Source organism: Furipterus horrens, unplaced genomic scaffold, assembly GCF_987537825.1.
Source record: "Furipterus horrens unplaced genomic scaffold, mFurHor1.1.pri manual_scaffold_6, whole genome shotgun sequence".
Classification (NCBI taxonomy): Eukaryota; Metazoa; Chordata; class Mammalia; order Chiroptera; family Furipteridae; genus Furipterus; species Furipterus horrens.
Window position 1 is genome coordinate 187,712,540 of NW_028327176.1, and position 15,671 is coordinate 187,728,210.

At 52.7% G+C, this 15,671-nt stretch overlaps 1 protein-coding gene across 1 annotated transcript in view; it reads left to right on the forward strand.

Moving 5' to 3' along the window:
- SYNJ2 (synaptojanin 2) overlaps positions 1 to 15,308 on the forward strand; it is an 85,716-nt gene extending 70,408 nt beyond the window's left edge. Inside the window, exons 18-27 of the mRNA XM_090280030.1 lie at positions 289 to 406; positions 2,681 to 2,899; positions 3,006 to 3,084; positions 3,612 to 3,780; positions 4,208 to 4,378; positions 6,402 to 6,533; positions 8,101 to 8,213; positions 9,271 to 9,379; positions 10,933 to 11,084; positions 12,486 to 15,308. Of these exons, the coding sequence (XP_090136156.1) occupies positions 289 to 406; positions 2,681 to 2,899; positions 3,006 to 3,084; positions 3,612 to 3,780; positions 4,208 to 4,378; positions 6,402 to 6,533; positions 8,101 to 8,213; positions 9,271 to 9,379; positions 10,933 to 11,084; positions 12,486 to 13,205 (1,982 nt within the window). The 3' untranslated portion in view covers positions 13,206 to 15,308. The remainder of the gene's footprint in view (positions 1 to 288; positions 407 to 2,680; positions 2,900 to 3,005; positions 3,085 to 3,611; positions 3,781 to 4,207; positions 4,379 to 6,401; positions 6,534 to 8,100; positions 8,214 to 9,270; positions 9,380 to 10,932; positions 11,085 to 12,485) is intronic.
- The last annotated feature ends 363 nt before the right edge of the window (positions 15,309 to 15,671 follow it).

The window sequence follows — 15,671 nt, forward strand, 5'->3', positions numbered from 1 at the left end:
TGCTGTACAGAGGGCCGCAGACCTCCTGTGTCCCTGTGCCCTGGGACAGGAGCCCTGCAGTGTGACTTCTGTGCCCACTGGGGACGGTGCAGGCAGGGCTGGTTCTGCTGCTCTGGACAGCCCCATGGGAAGCGTTTTTCACCCCGGCCCCAAGGCCACCATGACATGGTCTCAAGCCCCAGAGGTCAGAGCTAATGAGTCTGAGACATGTGTGGTCCAGCCCTGCTGTACCGGGTCCGTAAACTGCACTCACGGATGTTCATGCAATTTTGTGTTGTCTGTGGGCAGCTGGAGAACTGAACCTTCTAGACAATGACCTAGATGCTGACCCCAAAGTCAAACACACCTGGTCCCCAGGATCCCTCAAGTATTACGGCCGAGCAGAGCTCCAGGCGTCTGATCACAGGTATGGTCCTGGCTGCCACCAGCACGTGCTCCTCTGTTGCTCCCCATGGGGAGCAATGTGCTCCCCATCAGAGTGTGTGTGTGTGAGAGAGAGAGAGAGGAAGAGAGAAATACAGTGAAGGACATAGAGCGTGCACCCATAACCAGGAACTACTGAGTCAGCATTTTATCATCGCTCCGTACCATCAATGACATTACTGATGGAAATGTCAAAGACACACATAGTATTTTGTCATTTAAATTCTCATAAGTGATGTCATTTTTTGCTATGTAATATTTTTGAGGTACAGTCACATCGATGTTATAAATCTGGCTCATTTTCTTTCTTCTTCTTTTGTTTGGTTGTCTGTTGCTCCCTTATGTTCCAAATCATTGATTTGACTCTCGGCTTCATCTGCTCTACTATTGTTTCCTTGTAAATCATTATTTATTTCAATTAGTGTATCCTTAGTTCCTAATTGGATCTTTTCTATGCTGCTGAGGTCCTCACTAGGTTCCTTGAGCATTTTTATAACCACTGTTTTGAAATAAGCGTCTGATAGATTGCTTATCTCCATTTTATTTAGCTCTTTGTCTAGAGTTTGGTTCTGTACTTTCATTTGGGCCGTGTTTCTTTGTCGCCTGGTTTTGGGAGCCTCCCTGTGTTTGTTCTTATGTATTAGGTAGAGCTGCTTTGACTCTGTGTCTTGTTACTGTGGCCTAATGTAGTAGGTGTCCTGCAGGGTCCAGTGGCACAGCCTCCCCTGTCACCCAAGCTGGGTACTCAAATTGCCCCCTTCACGTGGGCTGAGTACACCCTCCTCTTGTAGTGGAGCCTTGGTTGCTGTTGGCAGACCAATGGGAGGGATTTACCCAGGCCAGTCAGTTGCAAGGCCTGGCTGCGACCACTGACCACCAACCTCTGCCCTCTGTGGAGGATCAGCTGTGCAGGGGCAGGGTGGTGGTGCCCCATGTGGTCTGTGGCTGTCCACTGGGTACACAGGCCCTGGGGTTTCCTGGGTGGTGCAGGCCAAGGTCAGCCCTTACCTGTGTTTTTCCCGGGGCCGTCCTTCCTGAGCTATAAAGCAGCCTGAGATGGCTGCTACTTGTGCTGGGCTTGGAGATTCCCAGGCAAAGCCAAGCTGTGAATCCAGGCTGGCTGCTGCTAGTGCGTGGCCTGGGGCTCACTGGGGCCTGCTGTTGCTTTTTTGAGAGGATTTAGGAAGTTGTGAAGTATGAGCTAAGACTGGCTATTCATATGGAAAAGCAGCCTGGGTGGGGGGGAGTCTCTGGAGAGCTCCAGGGTAGGTCAAACTGTTATCCACGTTGACATAGTCTCAGGTATAATACCAGTTTGCCGGCTCTGTGGGGGGAGGGTTTAGAAAAGGGACAGTGGCCTCTGCTTTCCTTGATGCCAGACACTTCAGTTCCTCCCTATGTGCCACTGGTACCTGTCAAGCTGCTACCCTGGTCCTAGAGCTCAGAGGGAGTGAGTCTGAGTAGGTGAGTCCGTGTGTGGGTTCTTAAGAGGAACTGCTTGGAGCTCTAGCAGTTTCTTCCACTGACTCAATCCCTGCTGGCTTTTGCAGCCAGAAGTTGTGGGGACTTATCTTCCTGGCCCTGGAACCCTGGGGCTGGGGGGCCTGGTGTGGGGCTGGGGCACCTTGCTCCTGAGATATCCTTCCCGAATTTGTATGCACCACACGTGGGTGAGGGACCAGCCCGTTCCACTTTGGTGCCCCTCCTACCAGTCTGGATGGATGTGGTCTCTTTAATTCCATAGTTGCCAGACTTCCATTCAACTTGATGTCTGATGGTTCCGAGTGATGGTGGTTCTATGTTTTAGTTGTAATCTTGATGTGGTTGTGCCAAGAGGCGGGCCGTGTCTGCCTACGCCATCATCTTGACCAGAAGTCGAGCATTTTTGAGAAGCTTAACGCAGGTTACCAAAGAGCCCTCCGAAGAGCTTGACCCCACCCCCCGCAAAGGGAGAACAGATGCCCACCGCTCAGCATCCATGGCAGTGCTCACAGTTACCATGTGAAAACCTTTGCTGATGGCTGGTATTGTTTTCTCTCAACTCATCCTGAGATAAAAACGCCCAGATAACACTCAGGTCGGGGAAAGGCAAAGACTGGAGCCCCAGGACAGGATTGCGGCTGCAGAACGCCTCTGGGGGCCCCAGCGGGGGCCGCTGGTGCTTCCGTCCACGCAAGGGCTGTGGGGCTGTGGGGGACTGCGCAGCGGGCTTGTCCCAGGTTAACGGTTACCCATCTTCCCTCCGTGTCTGACGCAGACCCGTGCTGGCAGTCGTGGAGGTGGAAGTTCAAGAAGTGGACATGGGAGCCCGGGAGAGGGTGTTCCAGGAAGTGTCCTCTTTCCAGGGCCCCCTGGACGCCACCGTCATCGTCAACCTTCAGTCGCCAACCCTAGAGGAGCAGAACGAGTTTCCTGAGGACGTGCGCACCGAACTCATGCAGACCTTGGGGAATTACGGGACAATTGTCCTTGTCAGGTGACCACTGCCCCAGCGGGCGTGGGTTCCACGGTGGGGGACATCGAGGACATGGGAGCTGCCGAGTCTCTCTCGGGGTTGACTTGACCTATTTCCTTTATTGCAGGATCAACCAAGGGCAGATGCTGGTGACTTTTGCAGACAGTCACTCGGCGCTCAGCGTCCTCGACGTGGACGGGATGAAGGTGAGTCACACTCGGTCACCTGCAGAGTCGGGGCTTTGTAATGGTTTTCACAGGGTCACGTAGGCACCACTGGGGGGCAGAGCTAGACTCTAGTCTGGTTCCTAATTCTGGTATCTTTGCTGAGGTGTCTGATGCCCAGCCCTGGTTACTTGCAGAATGTGGGAGACAGAGCAGGTTTTAGAGTCTAGTTCCCGCCCCGTTCCTGGGTCTGTCTTCGCTCCCAGCTCCACGTGGGAGTGTTGTGATCTTCCTCTCTCGTGTGTGCATTTTGGAATCGCAGCTCAGGTAGTTTCCATTTTGATAATACCCTGATTTTAAATTCACCCTAGACAAAAAGCTGAAGATGATAGTTTGACTTTTATTTAGAATAAGTGTGAGCCTGCCCGAGGTCTGGACCCTCTGCTTTTCTCGGGACACCCCAAGATCGGCTGGCTCTCCATGCCTGAGTTGGAGCGAGAAGCACGTGGGGACCAGAGGGGGTTGTCTGGCTCCGGCGTTCATTCGGGGCCCCGCACTGTCCCTCACAGGTGAAAGGCAGAGCAGTGCAGATCCGACCGAAGACCAAGGACTGGCTCAAAGGTCTGCAAGAGGAGATCATCCGGAAGCGGGACAGCATGGCCTCGGTGTCGCCCACGGCCAACTCCTGTCTCCTGGAGGAGAACTTTGACTTCACAAGCTTGGACTACGAGTCGGAAGGTGAGCTCCCCTGTGCGTCAGGAGGGCGAGGCGGGCGGGCAGGCGTTCTCCTCCAGACTGGCATGAGATTGCCAAGGGCCCTTCTAAGACCCAGCCTTGGAACGGTCACGGAGGGCATTCAAAGTGCATTTCGTCCCAGGCACCAGGGTGGGCCATGTTCGTGTGTCGGATGACGCATGGAATGGTAGCCAGGACCTGGAGACGGCCAAACTTACAGGGAGATCAGTGGTTTTGAGGATGTCAGGGCTTCGGGTGTGGTCCCCATCACAGGCATGAATGGAATTCGGGTCCTACCCCCTGCTGACACGTGGGCTCCGTGGCCCGCTAGCAGCTGCGGCAGTGTCCCCAGCAGGAGCACAGGCCTTGATGTTGAAACAGACCCGCCCATTCCACCCTCACTGTTTCTGTGACGCACTTGTTCCCCAAGGGGATATTCTCGAAGAAGAGGAGGACGATTTGGATGAGCTGAGTCAGCCCGCGGTCTCAGACAGTGACCTGGGCGGGGATGACCTTTCCGACGCCCCGGGCTCCACAGCAGCAGCGCCGCCCAGCAAATCACCTGCACTAACCAAAAAGAAGCAGCATCCAACCTACAAAGGTAGCGTGGCCTTCACTTTCTCAATAGCCCTTGGCAGCGGGTTCGCTCTTTCTCTCAGCATCTCTGTGTAAGGCCACGGTCAAGTGCGCCCGTCCCGTGAGAGGGCAAAACGCTAGGTCATGGCAGATGGTGGGCACTGGGCTCTGGGAAGGTATCGGCTACCACCACGCTGATTTCCTCTAGTGACCCGTGTTTTTTTAAAAATTCTTGGTGCCCCTGTAATATCCCAGGTTCATGCTAATTCCTTTCTCCTGTGTATTCAAATAGCCACAGCTCTGAACTGGTTTTACTTTTTTTTTTCCCTCTCCAAAACTTTTCTGATTCAGTCCCGTAAGAGACATTCAATATCTGTGTCTTGAGTTGCTGGTCTGTTGTTACCTTCTTATACAGTAATAATTTTACGCGTTATATAATGTTATATATAATTAATGATGTCACTGCACACTAGCATCATTATAGCATTGTAGACTGAGGAGGGACTGAAAGTTACGTGGGTCGATCCGGATGTCCCTAGGTCATGCGGTATAGTGACTCTTTTGAGTAGTTTAGAACCCGTGCGCGTCCATGGGCTGGAGAGAGGCAGTCAGGCCTGGGAAGCCCAGACCCACTGGCAGCCACGCGTGCCTTCAGCTGCTGGGCTTGTGTCTTCTGTCGGAGGAGTGCCGTGCCCAGGAGGTGCAGGAGCTTAGCCAGGGCAAGGACCCTTGGCGCTGGGGCTGAAAACAAAGGTCAGGGGTGAATATGAATTAAGATGCTTCCCAGGGAAGCTATGTTCTCCAGGTGCAAAGACCGCCGGGCTCCTTTGGGTAGCAGCTCCACAGCTGGTGAGCAGCCTGGCTGGCTGACCCACCGGGAGCTCTGGGACTTACAGGGTGCCGAGCCCCGTCGTGGAGATGTGGAGGGGGGTGGGGGTAGGGGGTGCTGCGCAGCCCAAGTGATGAAGATACACAGCCAGGTGCATCGGGGACCAGCAGCCTTCATCCATGCCTCAGGTCGCTCTGTCATTACTTGTCCAGAGGACTCCTGCTCTGGAGTGGACATGGCTGAAAGGACATGCTCCTCAGGCAGGAGGCGACCTTTTTCTCTAGGGGTGGCCCTTCTCCCGGCAGCCTCTCAAGGGGCTGCAGACGTGAGAGCAGATGCCTCTGGAGGAAGCCTAGAGCGACGGGGGCTGTGCTGGCTTCATCCTCCAGGTGCTCAGACTTCCCATGAGAAGGAGAACCCCACTTCTCCAGCTCAGCCTTAGATCACATGGGGGGCCCCTGTGGATTTGAGGATGGAGTGTCTGAGCGAAAACAAAATGAACCAGGCTGTGTTATGCGTGAGAGGAGACCTGCAATTGTCTTGGCTTATTTCCCAATAATAATCAATGGCCAGCCAGAAGCACGTGACCTTTTTAAGCATCTTTTTTAGTTTTCTGAGTTGGTACTCAGAAAATAAAACACAAAGTAAAATTTAAATGCTACATATTCTTGTTCTGAATTCCAGTGTGACAAACGTATATGTAAGGAAACACAGCAGTCACTTCCTCAGTGGCTCTCCGCCCTGGAAGGTTTGGGCTGGACGGGTCAGGGTGACAAACACTGGTGAAGCAGGGGACCCCAGGACGTGGGGAGTGCTTGGGGACACTCCACACAAAGGACTTGTCACCGGACGGCGCGCTGCTCCCTGGCAAAGGAGTGACATTAATCCCAGCGTCCCAGACAGTTGCCATGGTTTTCGAGTGGGGGGCTGTGGTTTTCAGCTGCCTCCTCTTCTCTGTGTGGATGTCCTGTTGATTATTTCAGAATGAAACGCGCCTATGAGTGCTACAAAGTTTTCTGTCACTCCTGTTTGGACACCGAATCTTGTCTAGGGCTCACGGAATGTTCCCAGCAGGCAGGCCCCAGGTGTCCTTCCCCTCCCATGCCGCCATCAGGGGGACACTCCAGCTGTCCTGCGGGAGCTCCTCGTGCCCCAGGAGGTCTGTGCACACCTGCCCTGACCCCGACTCACCTCACTCGCCTTCCGCCATGTCCTCCAGGTGACGCCGACCTGGCGGAGTTAAAGCAGGAGCTGGAAGCTGTTGGGGACCGCCACCGCTCTCCAAGTAGGTCTCTGTCGGTTCCCAATAGGCCCCGGCCGCCTCACCCACCGCAGAGACCGCCCCCTCCAAGTAAGACTGCTGCTTGGGGCTGACACGCCTGCTGGGCTTAACTGCCTGCTTCCTGCTACTGACCAGATGGCCCCAAAGCACCTCCGCCTTCACTCCACTCCCCACGGCGCGCTCTGCGTCCCTTGGGCTCCTTTGTCTTAAACCCAGGACCTGTTTGATGTCAGAGATACACTGGGCTTCTCGTGGCCCGTGAAGCCACCCCTTTGCGAAGCTGTTCTCGGTGCTCCTGTCGCTGTGCTTTCTTTACGCTGCTTTCTGTCTGACACCTTAGAGAAGGGAAAACTGGGGCCTCAGCCAAGCCAAGCTGGGGGGTTTGTAGCTTCTTCCCACACCCCCGTGCCACAGCAGGTCTCAGAAGCTCTCCCTTGACTCTCTCCACTGAGTACACCCAGGTGCCCCCAACATGAAGGTGATCACACACCCCCTCTCACCGGGTACCCCCATCTGTGAGCCCGGGCCTGCGGGCTCCTGGCGTTCTTCCTCGGACCTGCAGACACGCTCATCCTCGCCCAAGACCCCTCGCAGAGGGCTTTCCTTCCTGGCTTCTCAAAAATGATGCTTCACCCCTCAAACTTCCATTAATAACCGGAAAATAATGTTGTGACCTCCTTCTGGTCAGTTCCCAGTCACCGCTGCTGTTTAGGTCCCGACCCCTCCACCCCCAAAATGTGACGATTAGACAGAGATTTGGCTAAGGATTTACTTTCAGAATTGGCTTATTTCACAACAGCAATCAATGGCAAGCCGGAACCACACGACTTTTTTAAAGCATCGTTTTACATTTCTGAGTTGACACTCAGAAAATAAAATACAAGTGAAATATTTAAATGTTATATATTTTTGTGGAAATTTTACAAAAATGGATAAATATAAATAATTACATTTTTAATTGCACCTGACTACCTAGAGATAACAGCTGTTAACCCGAAGATGTCCTTTGTCCAGTTATACGTGTGAACGTCTACAGGCAATGTTGTATTTCCACGTTTTCTGCGCAGCTGGAATCCATTTTGCTTGTTCGTGTGATTCTCCTCTACCGTCTGTGTCATCAGATGTTGTTCTAAAACATGATATTTTAATAGCTGCAAGTATAACTTAACATAGATTCTTCCCCTGCTGAGGGATTTTTTTTAGATTTTGTTCTCAAACCATTTAAAACATTTGGTCTTAGTAAGCGGTGTATTTTAAACCACTTAAAATGAATGAACCCAGTTTGAACCCCCAGGATACTAGATTAACATTTACAGCGAAATAATGCTTTTTCAAGGAGACTAAAAGGGTAATGGGGAAAAAAAAATTAAGAAGAAATTAAAAAAAGAAAGGATGCTTTTCCAGAGAGTCTACATTAACAGGCAGAAGCTGTTACTAGGGACGCAGGGTCACCGCGCGGCCCCTGTGGCTGCCCCACGCCCCGTGCTCGCTCCGGCCCTGCTGACTGCTAACTGCCTCCGTGGCCGCTGGGCCTCCAGGATCGGCCAGCCAGCCTTTCTGGGGGCTGGCAGGGAAGTGGCCTGGAAGCAGCCAGCGACCCCTCTGAGATGGAGACTGTCCGTGTGGGTTTTTACAGCAGGTTTCATGGTGAAAAAGTCGGCCTCGGACCTGTCCATCTCCTCCGGCACCCACGGGCAGTACTCGATTTTGCAGACGGCGAAGTTCCTGCCAGGAGCGCCTCAGCAAGTGGTGAGTCCTGTGCTCGGCTCAAAGTGAGACCCAGGCGTGTCAGACACAGGGGGGTGACCCGTGGCTCATCCTCAGCCCCTGAATCACCCAGGATCAGCCCTTTCCGGTGAATATTTATCTCTTTAACCCTCTGCCTGACCACCAGTTAGCTCACCCCCAGATCCAGTAACTTAGTAGCAGGTCTTTTAGGGCCTTCTAAATGGCCGTGCAGGGCATTGGAGAGAAATCACGTTGGTGAAACAAATCCACATGTCCCTGCACGGTGGGATTGTTAGTGTCCGCTTTCTCTCTTCTGATGCCTGGCTTTGACCTTGGTGTGGAGCATAGTGCTCGGTGGAAGGGAAAACAGGAGAAACTTGGATCCGTTGTCAGGACAAAATTATGATCATCCTGGAGTCAAGTCAGCTGTGAGAAGAGGCTTCAGAAGAGCTCTGACGGGCCTGAATAATGCGATAGGGGCACTGGTACTGATACGTTCTGTAGGGTTTCGGGGTGGAGCCGTCCAGAGAACGCACAGAGCTGCCAGTCTGTAGTGAAGATCAGGGGGTTCGCGGTGAGGGAGGAGCAGCCGGGCGCTGGCCGGATGCCGAAGTGGCCCAGGAGGCTGCGGAGCGCCGGCCAGGTGCTCGCCCGGCCACAGCAGGGCAGGGAGCTGACCACATGGCCGTGGTTTACAGGATTGAAGGCGGGTCATCAAAGGGGACCCAGAGGCTTGAGTGAAGCGGTAGAAAAGGCACTTTCAAGTAGACATATCTGGAAGGTGTTTTCACAACTCAGCTGGGCCGTGTTTGGTGTGCTTTCTGGTTCTTGAAATAAAGGGAGAGGATGGCTTGTCCACATCACAAAAGCCTGAGCCCTCCCTGCGTGGGAAACAGAGGCCCTTCGCTCTAAATTCTATTGCATTGATTGCTCTTCTTGGTGCGTGAGCGCTCCTGCGGCAAAGAGGCTTGAGGATGCGGTTTAGGCAGGACCGTGTTGGAATCCCCATTTGATGGAACTCCTGTGAGGCTGTATTCCTGTCTGCTCATGCGCTTCTCTTCTTCATTCTGTCCTCAAGCCCACAGCCAGGACTGGGATCAGTAAGCCCTATAATGTCAAGCAGATCAAAACTTCCAACGCCCAGGAGGCAGAAGCAGCAATCCGGTGTCTCCTGGAAGCCGGAGGAGGTAGGTGGTCCTGGGCTCTCCTCGCAAAGGAAAAAAACCGATTCTCCTTTCCTTATTATCTTCCTACTAAAAGACATTGAGAAGAGAAGTAACTTTTTTTTTTTTTTCCTAAAGACAGGATTCAATGAAAGCACCCATTAGCAATATTTTGGAAAAGTACACTACTAAGATGTTATAATCCACTTAAAGTTATGTTTTTAAAATTGAGTAAGTATGTAGAAAGAATCTGAGGATGATTAAGCAGTAGTTTAGGCAGAAATTGAAATCAATAAAAATGAGTTTCAGAAGAGGTTAAAGCTCCAGGCACTAACTCATTCTGCTTTAAGAAGAGACAGTGGGAACACGTCCGTATTAGAGACGTTAAATCCCCTGTGATGTCACCAGCAGCCGTGGGTTCTTCGCTGTCAGGGACACTCCCTGGGAATTGTAACTGCTGCTCTGTCACATAACCCACATTAATCATCTTTTATCTTGGACTCTCTTTCATGCATTCAGAGTCCCTGGTGACTGCCTTGCTTTGATTTTGGAAGGGGGACATTATTCCCCCTGAAAAGCCACATGTAATGCCAATTGCCTGATTTGTGTTGAGTCAGGATATTTAACTTATTTGAAATTTTCCAATAACATGGAAGGAGGGCATCCATGAAGAGGTTACAAATCACCATTGCAGGATAACAACCTCACAAGTGGTTTCTTTTTTATTGAAATTGATTTTACAATAAATATGTTATTTTAAAATATAACTACAATTTGTTTGTAACAACTCAAGTGCCCGTCAGCGGATGACTGGCTAAACTATGGTGTAGCCATAAAAAGAAAGAGGACTAACACATGATGTGCCGCGGGTGCATCTTGAAAACAGTATGCTGTGTGTATGCGCACACACACATTGCATTTATGTGACGTGTACAGAACAGGCAAATCTACAGAGACAGAAAGTTCCAGTGTTTCCGGGGACTCAGACTGAGGAGGGAACAGGGAATGGGTGCTGTGGATGTGCATGGAGTTTCTTTTGGGGTGATGAAGATGTTCTGGAATAAGACACAGCGATGGTTGCAGAACTCTGTGCATACACTAAAAACCACTTTTAATCTTTAAAAGGGCATATTTTCTGGTATGTGAATCCTATTGCTATTTTTTAAAAGAAAGTTCTCGGTTAGGAGAGCTTTGAGGTTTAAAATCTACCTGGAGTCTGGACTGACCATCTCCTTGGTCGTGGATTCCGCTGAGATTTTGAGGCGTTTTCCATTGTCTCCCGTGAGAAACGCACGCACACATAAACCTTCGCATGTGACGTCAGGGGGTCCCTGATCCCCCATCAAGACCACCCACGGGTGGACCCAGCTCACCATCCCTCTTGGAAGGTGAGCCTGAGAAATCTGGGGACCAAGCCTCGCTGGCTGTCCTGACAACCTCAAGCATCTTTTTTTCTTAGAAAGATGGAAGCACCCTGCCTTAGTGAGTTACCCTCAGCCAGCAGCCTGCCTGAAGGTCACATCCTGCAGCACATCGCCTTGCCCAGTACACTTCCGCCACGTACTTGTGTGTTTCAGGCGCCCCCGGAGAAGCCCTAAATGCCGCGGCCCCAACGGACCAAGAGTCGTCCAAACCAGAGCCCACGGCAGGGGTGGCCCCGCTCCTGCCCCGTCGGCCGGCACCCAGAGTCCCTGCCATCAAGAAGCCAACCTTGAGGAGGACCGGGAAGGTAAGACCTGGTGGCATCGGCCTCCTACCCCTACATCTTGTTAGATGAGTCACGTCTCCGTTGAGTCTGCCTCCACAAACATTTGCGGGCCCCCGACGTAGCCGCGTCCTTGAGGGAGGTGCTTGGCAGTTGCTTCTCCTCTGTGTCCCTGGTCCTAGCGGAGCAGGAAAACCAGAAATGTCTCCCCACGGCAGGAACAGCTTTCTGTACGTCCTGGTTGAGCCCCCAGGTCGAACCGCGGTCGGACGCCTGCTCCCGGCGTTCCGGGCCTTCCCGTGTGTGTGTGGGGTCTGTCGCGTGCCCACGGTTTCACGCGGACAGGTCGTGACCGGTTCCTAGAGGAGCAGGGGGGGCCTGGGACGCGGAGGGCCCACAGCTTCTCTCGCCACGGCTTTCCTTGCAGATTGTGTTCTGCTCTCGCTCTCAAGAGCCTCAGCCTTGCTTGCTGCTTCAGAGACATGAGTTTGTCAGGACAGTGGCAGCCCAAAGACTGGCGCCTCTAGAGGAATCTGGATCTTCCGTTTGACCTCAGTGTTCTAGTGCCGGACCCTCGGTAACCCTTGCTGGTCACGACAGATGCGTGCTGCTTCCCGCCGCGGGCGTGGGAGCCGCGGCCTGGGCGCCTCGTCCGCCCCCAGCCCGCGGCCCCCGCGGTTCGCTTTGGCTCCTGCGTCTGCCACTTTCCTCATCTTCCTCTGTCCTTGCTCTGTCTTTTCTCTTAAAAGCCAGGGGCAGAAACCGTTCTTTCTCCCAGCCTGCTGCACGCGGGCACTAGGCGGAGGCTCCGGTTTGTTTCCTAGAGAACCAAAGGACACGCTGAAAGGCCGACGCCTGAGCTCTGAAATGGTAGCCGTTTTGGTACAAAGGCTTCCTTCTGCACTGAGCCGTTCTTGCCTTTGGGATGGTTTTGAATTAGAACCAAGGAAGTCAAGTGTCTGTAAAAATTTCCATTCTTCTCTATTTAAATATCCAGATTCAAGGAGCAAGGGTAGCCACTAATCCTTTAATTAGCCTAGGGCTGGAACATCAGTGACTCCAGTGGGAATTATCAGAGCTGTGGCCTCCGATGGAGGGACCCAGAGTGCTTTGCTTTTAATGAGAGCAATTTGCCCCATTTCCTAAGGTAACAAAGGAAAACCTGTCTCAGTATTCCCGGTGGCCCTGGTTTTCAAGTCTCCTCTCGTATTTCTTTGGACCTGCTGGTGCGACTTGATAAATGTGTGCGTTTCTGCTGTGTTCTTTGGTACCTCGTCACGTTTCTGCATCCCAGACATTCTCAAATCTCAAGTTTGCTAGAATGTTCCGCTTGGCCCCTCTCTGCTCCTGGCTGACGCTGTGTCTGAGTGCTGATTCCCACCTCCCCCGCTACTTACTTACACTCCGTATCCTGCCTTTCCTCAGCCCGCGTCACCAGAAGAACCACTGGGGCAACAGACTGTGCATTTTACAATCGGGCCCCCCGAGACAAGCCTTGAAACCTCTCCTCTAGTGACCGTCCCTCCTGTTCCCAAACCAAGAACACTTCAGCCTGGGAAAGGCGCCGAGAGGAGACCCAGTGTTGGAAAGCCAGCAGCAGACAAGGCCCCTGCCGTGGCCGTGCCTCCCCTTCTGGAAGTGCCGCCCCTTGTGCCCCAGGTCCCCCCGAGGAGGAAGAAGTCAGCCCCCGCGGCCTTCCACCTGCAGGTCCTGCAGACGCACAGCCAGCTCCTCCAGGGCCTCAGCAGCGCCGGCCCCCCCGCAGGCCAGCCTGACCGCGGGGCGTTCTTTCCACAACCGGCTTCCCCGGGCCGCTCATCAGCTGCAAGCCCCGAGACCGACGGCCGCAAGGAGCCAAAGCCAGAGGCGGCCTCGCTTCTGGGCGATTGTCAGGACCCCTTTTGGAGCCTTCTGCATCACCCTAACCTCTTGAATAACACCTGGCTCTCCAAGAGCCCTGACCCCTTGGACTCGGGGACCAGGAGCCTCGGAAGGTCGCGCACAGCCCCACTGCAAGTCAGCAGCTCTGCGGCTGAGGAGACGCCACCAGAGCACAGGCAGAAGGACTTGGGTCACTGGGCGACAGCCAGCGACAAGGACAGGAGGACGGTGCTGGAGGTGTTTGACCCGCTGGCGAAAACCTGAGTGGGAGCCGCGGACAAAGCACTCTCGTGGAATGTGTGCCTTGTTCCTGTACAGTGACAAGCCCCGTGGCCTCAACCCCCTTAGTCCAAAGCGACGTCTGTTTAAAGGCGCACTGAGAAAACATCCTGTCACTCCTGGGCCGCGTACAAAAGCTGTGTCTCGTGTCCAATTAGGCTGTTCTTCAGCCACCGAGAAATGTCAGATCCCAGACTTGTGCATTTCAAGTTTCCTCTCAGGGCCGTGGGAACCAACCGCCCGTTGGAGTCCGCGCGTGGGCTCGAGGAAAGGGAATCAGCTGCGGTTGCCTAAGGAGTTCTCTCCCGCCGAATTTTAAAGGGTTGTTCAATTTGTATGTATATGTGGTGTTTTTTAATTTTGTTTGTACTTCCCAGATTGGGAATAGTTTGTCGGTGCCCCGCCTGGAGGTTGACGCGTAAAGTAAGGATCACACTGAAAGGTTGTTGGGACCATGAAGAGCCGCCCCTGGCCTGCTGGCGCCAGCTTTAAAAAATCAGAGAAGCAGCAGAGAGGCCACCCAGACGGCTGGGCTGTCCACGCCCGGGGTTTATTTACATCCGTGTGAGTTGACCTTGACCGTGCAGGAGCTCAGGTCTGCACTGTTTGGGTTCTGGGGCATAAACCATTAGCTTAACCAGAGCTGAAACCGGTTAAAGACTTCCGTGTCCTGTCTCAGACACGTGTGCCCCTCAAACTGGTGCAGTCCTGCACCCTGGGGCGCTCCGGAAACCGGTTTTTGCGCACTATTGATCCCCTTTTAAAGGAAGCCTTGTGAATTCTCTTCTTCCCTTACGTTGCACACCTGGTAAAAGCACAAATGGGAATGCTCCCCCTGGCCCTGATATTGGTCCTCATTGTTATAAACGATCAATACTGGCTTTAGCCCCGTCTGCCTGGCTGCAGCTTCAGGAAGGGAAGTACCATGTGTCCCTATATATATAAGAAACCCCAGGACAAGCATTTCTGGGTTTGCTTATCTGTATATGTTTGTTAGGTTGATCTTTTACCTACGTTTTTTCTGTATGTTTCCCACACCACCTCTCATTTATTAAATCATTTAAAAAGACATCTCCATACTGTTCTACATTTTAAAATAATGTTATAAGGTCTAGAGTATCATTTGGAGCAGATATCATATTTTTGCTAATACGTTAACTGGCAGAATCTTAGTGTGTCGCACGGCTCTGCTACCCCTGACGTGACCAGGGAACTCCTGCCCGGGACGCTGACGTCAGGGCAGCAGCGCTCAGCTTGCCTGGGGAAGACCACGCTCCCCTGCCCAAACCGCTGGGTTTTCAGAAGCCCCTCTCATTGCCACTCTTAAGGGACATGGCAGATCATTTAAATCTGCCCCTCGCGACAAAAACAAAACCACCACATTGTCTCATTTCATCTGAAAACTGATCAAAGACAAAGGTATTGATGACCCATTGAGATAAACAGACTCCGTTAGCGGCCAGTCACATGAGACGGCGTGGCCGGCCCCGGGTGATGAGGGTGCCTTCTGTAGTGGGTGCTTCATAGGTATCGTTTTTGCCTCTCTGCCCGGCGCGAAGAAACAGCATCACTCCTGAGAGCGTCAGAGGGAGAACAACAGCGAGATGGGCCACGGGCTCGGAGTGGCTCGATGACTCGCCAGCGTTCTGAGGGTACCATTGGACAGCAGAAGAGAAGATTTCTTCATTCAAATGCGCTTTCCTCTGTAACCTTTCCTCCGCACCGCAGGGGAGGCGAGTGTGAAAGCAGAAACCTGTGACGCACAGTCAGAAAAGCAGCCGCCTGCAGGGCTGGGAATAGGCCCCGTTCTCGGCTTTCCTCTGTGTTCCTGAGCCAGCAGCCAGTCAGTGGCACGGGGAACAGAACTGCAGCTCAGACAGGGGCCTGTCACACAGGCGGCGCGTAGGAGCCTGGCAGTCAGGAGCGACGCACAGAACTCTGCTGACCTCAGGGGACAGGTCACAAGAAAAAGCACACGTAGTTTTAACATGATGAATTGAACAAGTATTCTGTGATCATGGGTGTTCAGGGTTAGTGCACAGCACATGGAGTTGACATACAATGTTCACACACCAATGTTCTCTTAAAAAAACAATTGGAATTGCCTTAGTTTTTAAACCAACGCTCACTAGGTGGTGGGTTTCCCAGGTGTGCAGCAGTCCGTTGTGTCATCTTGGCAATGAGCCGCGGCCCTCCTGGGGATTTCATTCTGTGGTTTTTGTTTTCCTCTGATGCCTCCACACGGGGCTTTTCCTTGTGACCTTGTAGTTTATTTCATTACTTTCCTGTGAGATATGACAATCCACTGCGGAGGGTCAGCCTTGTCTCTATCACCCCAGTCCCTCTATTCCCTTTGACAACATAATCTGACTTCTTGCCTAATTTTTAAATTTATTCCAGTAAATGTTTGAACTGAAGAACATCTGCCTAAGCAATTTCTATAAAAGTTTC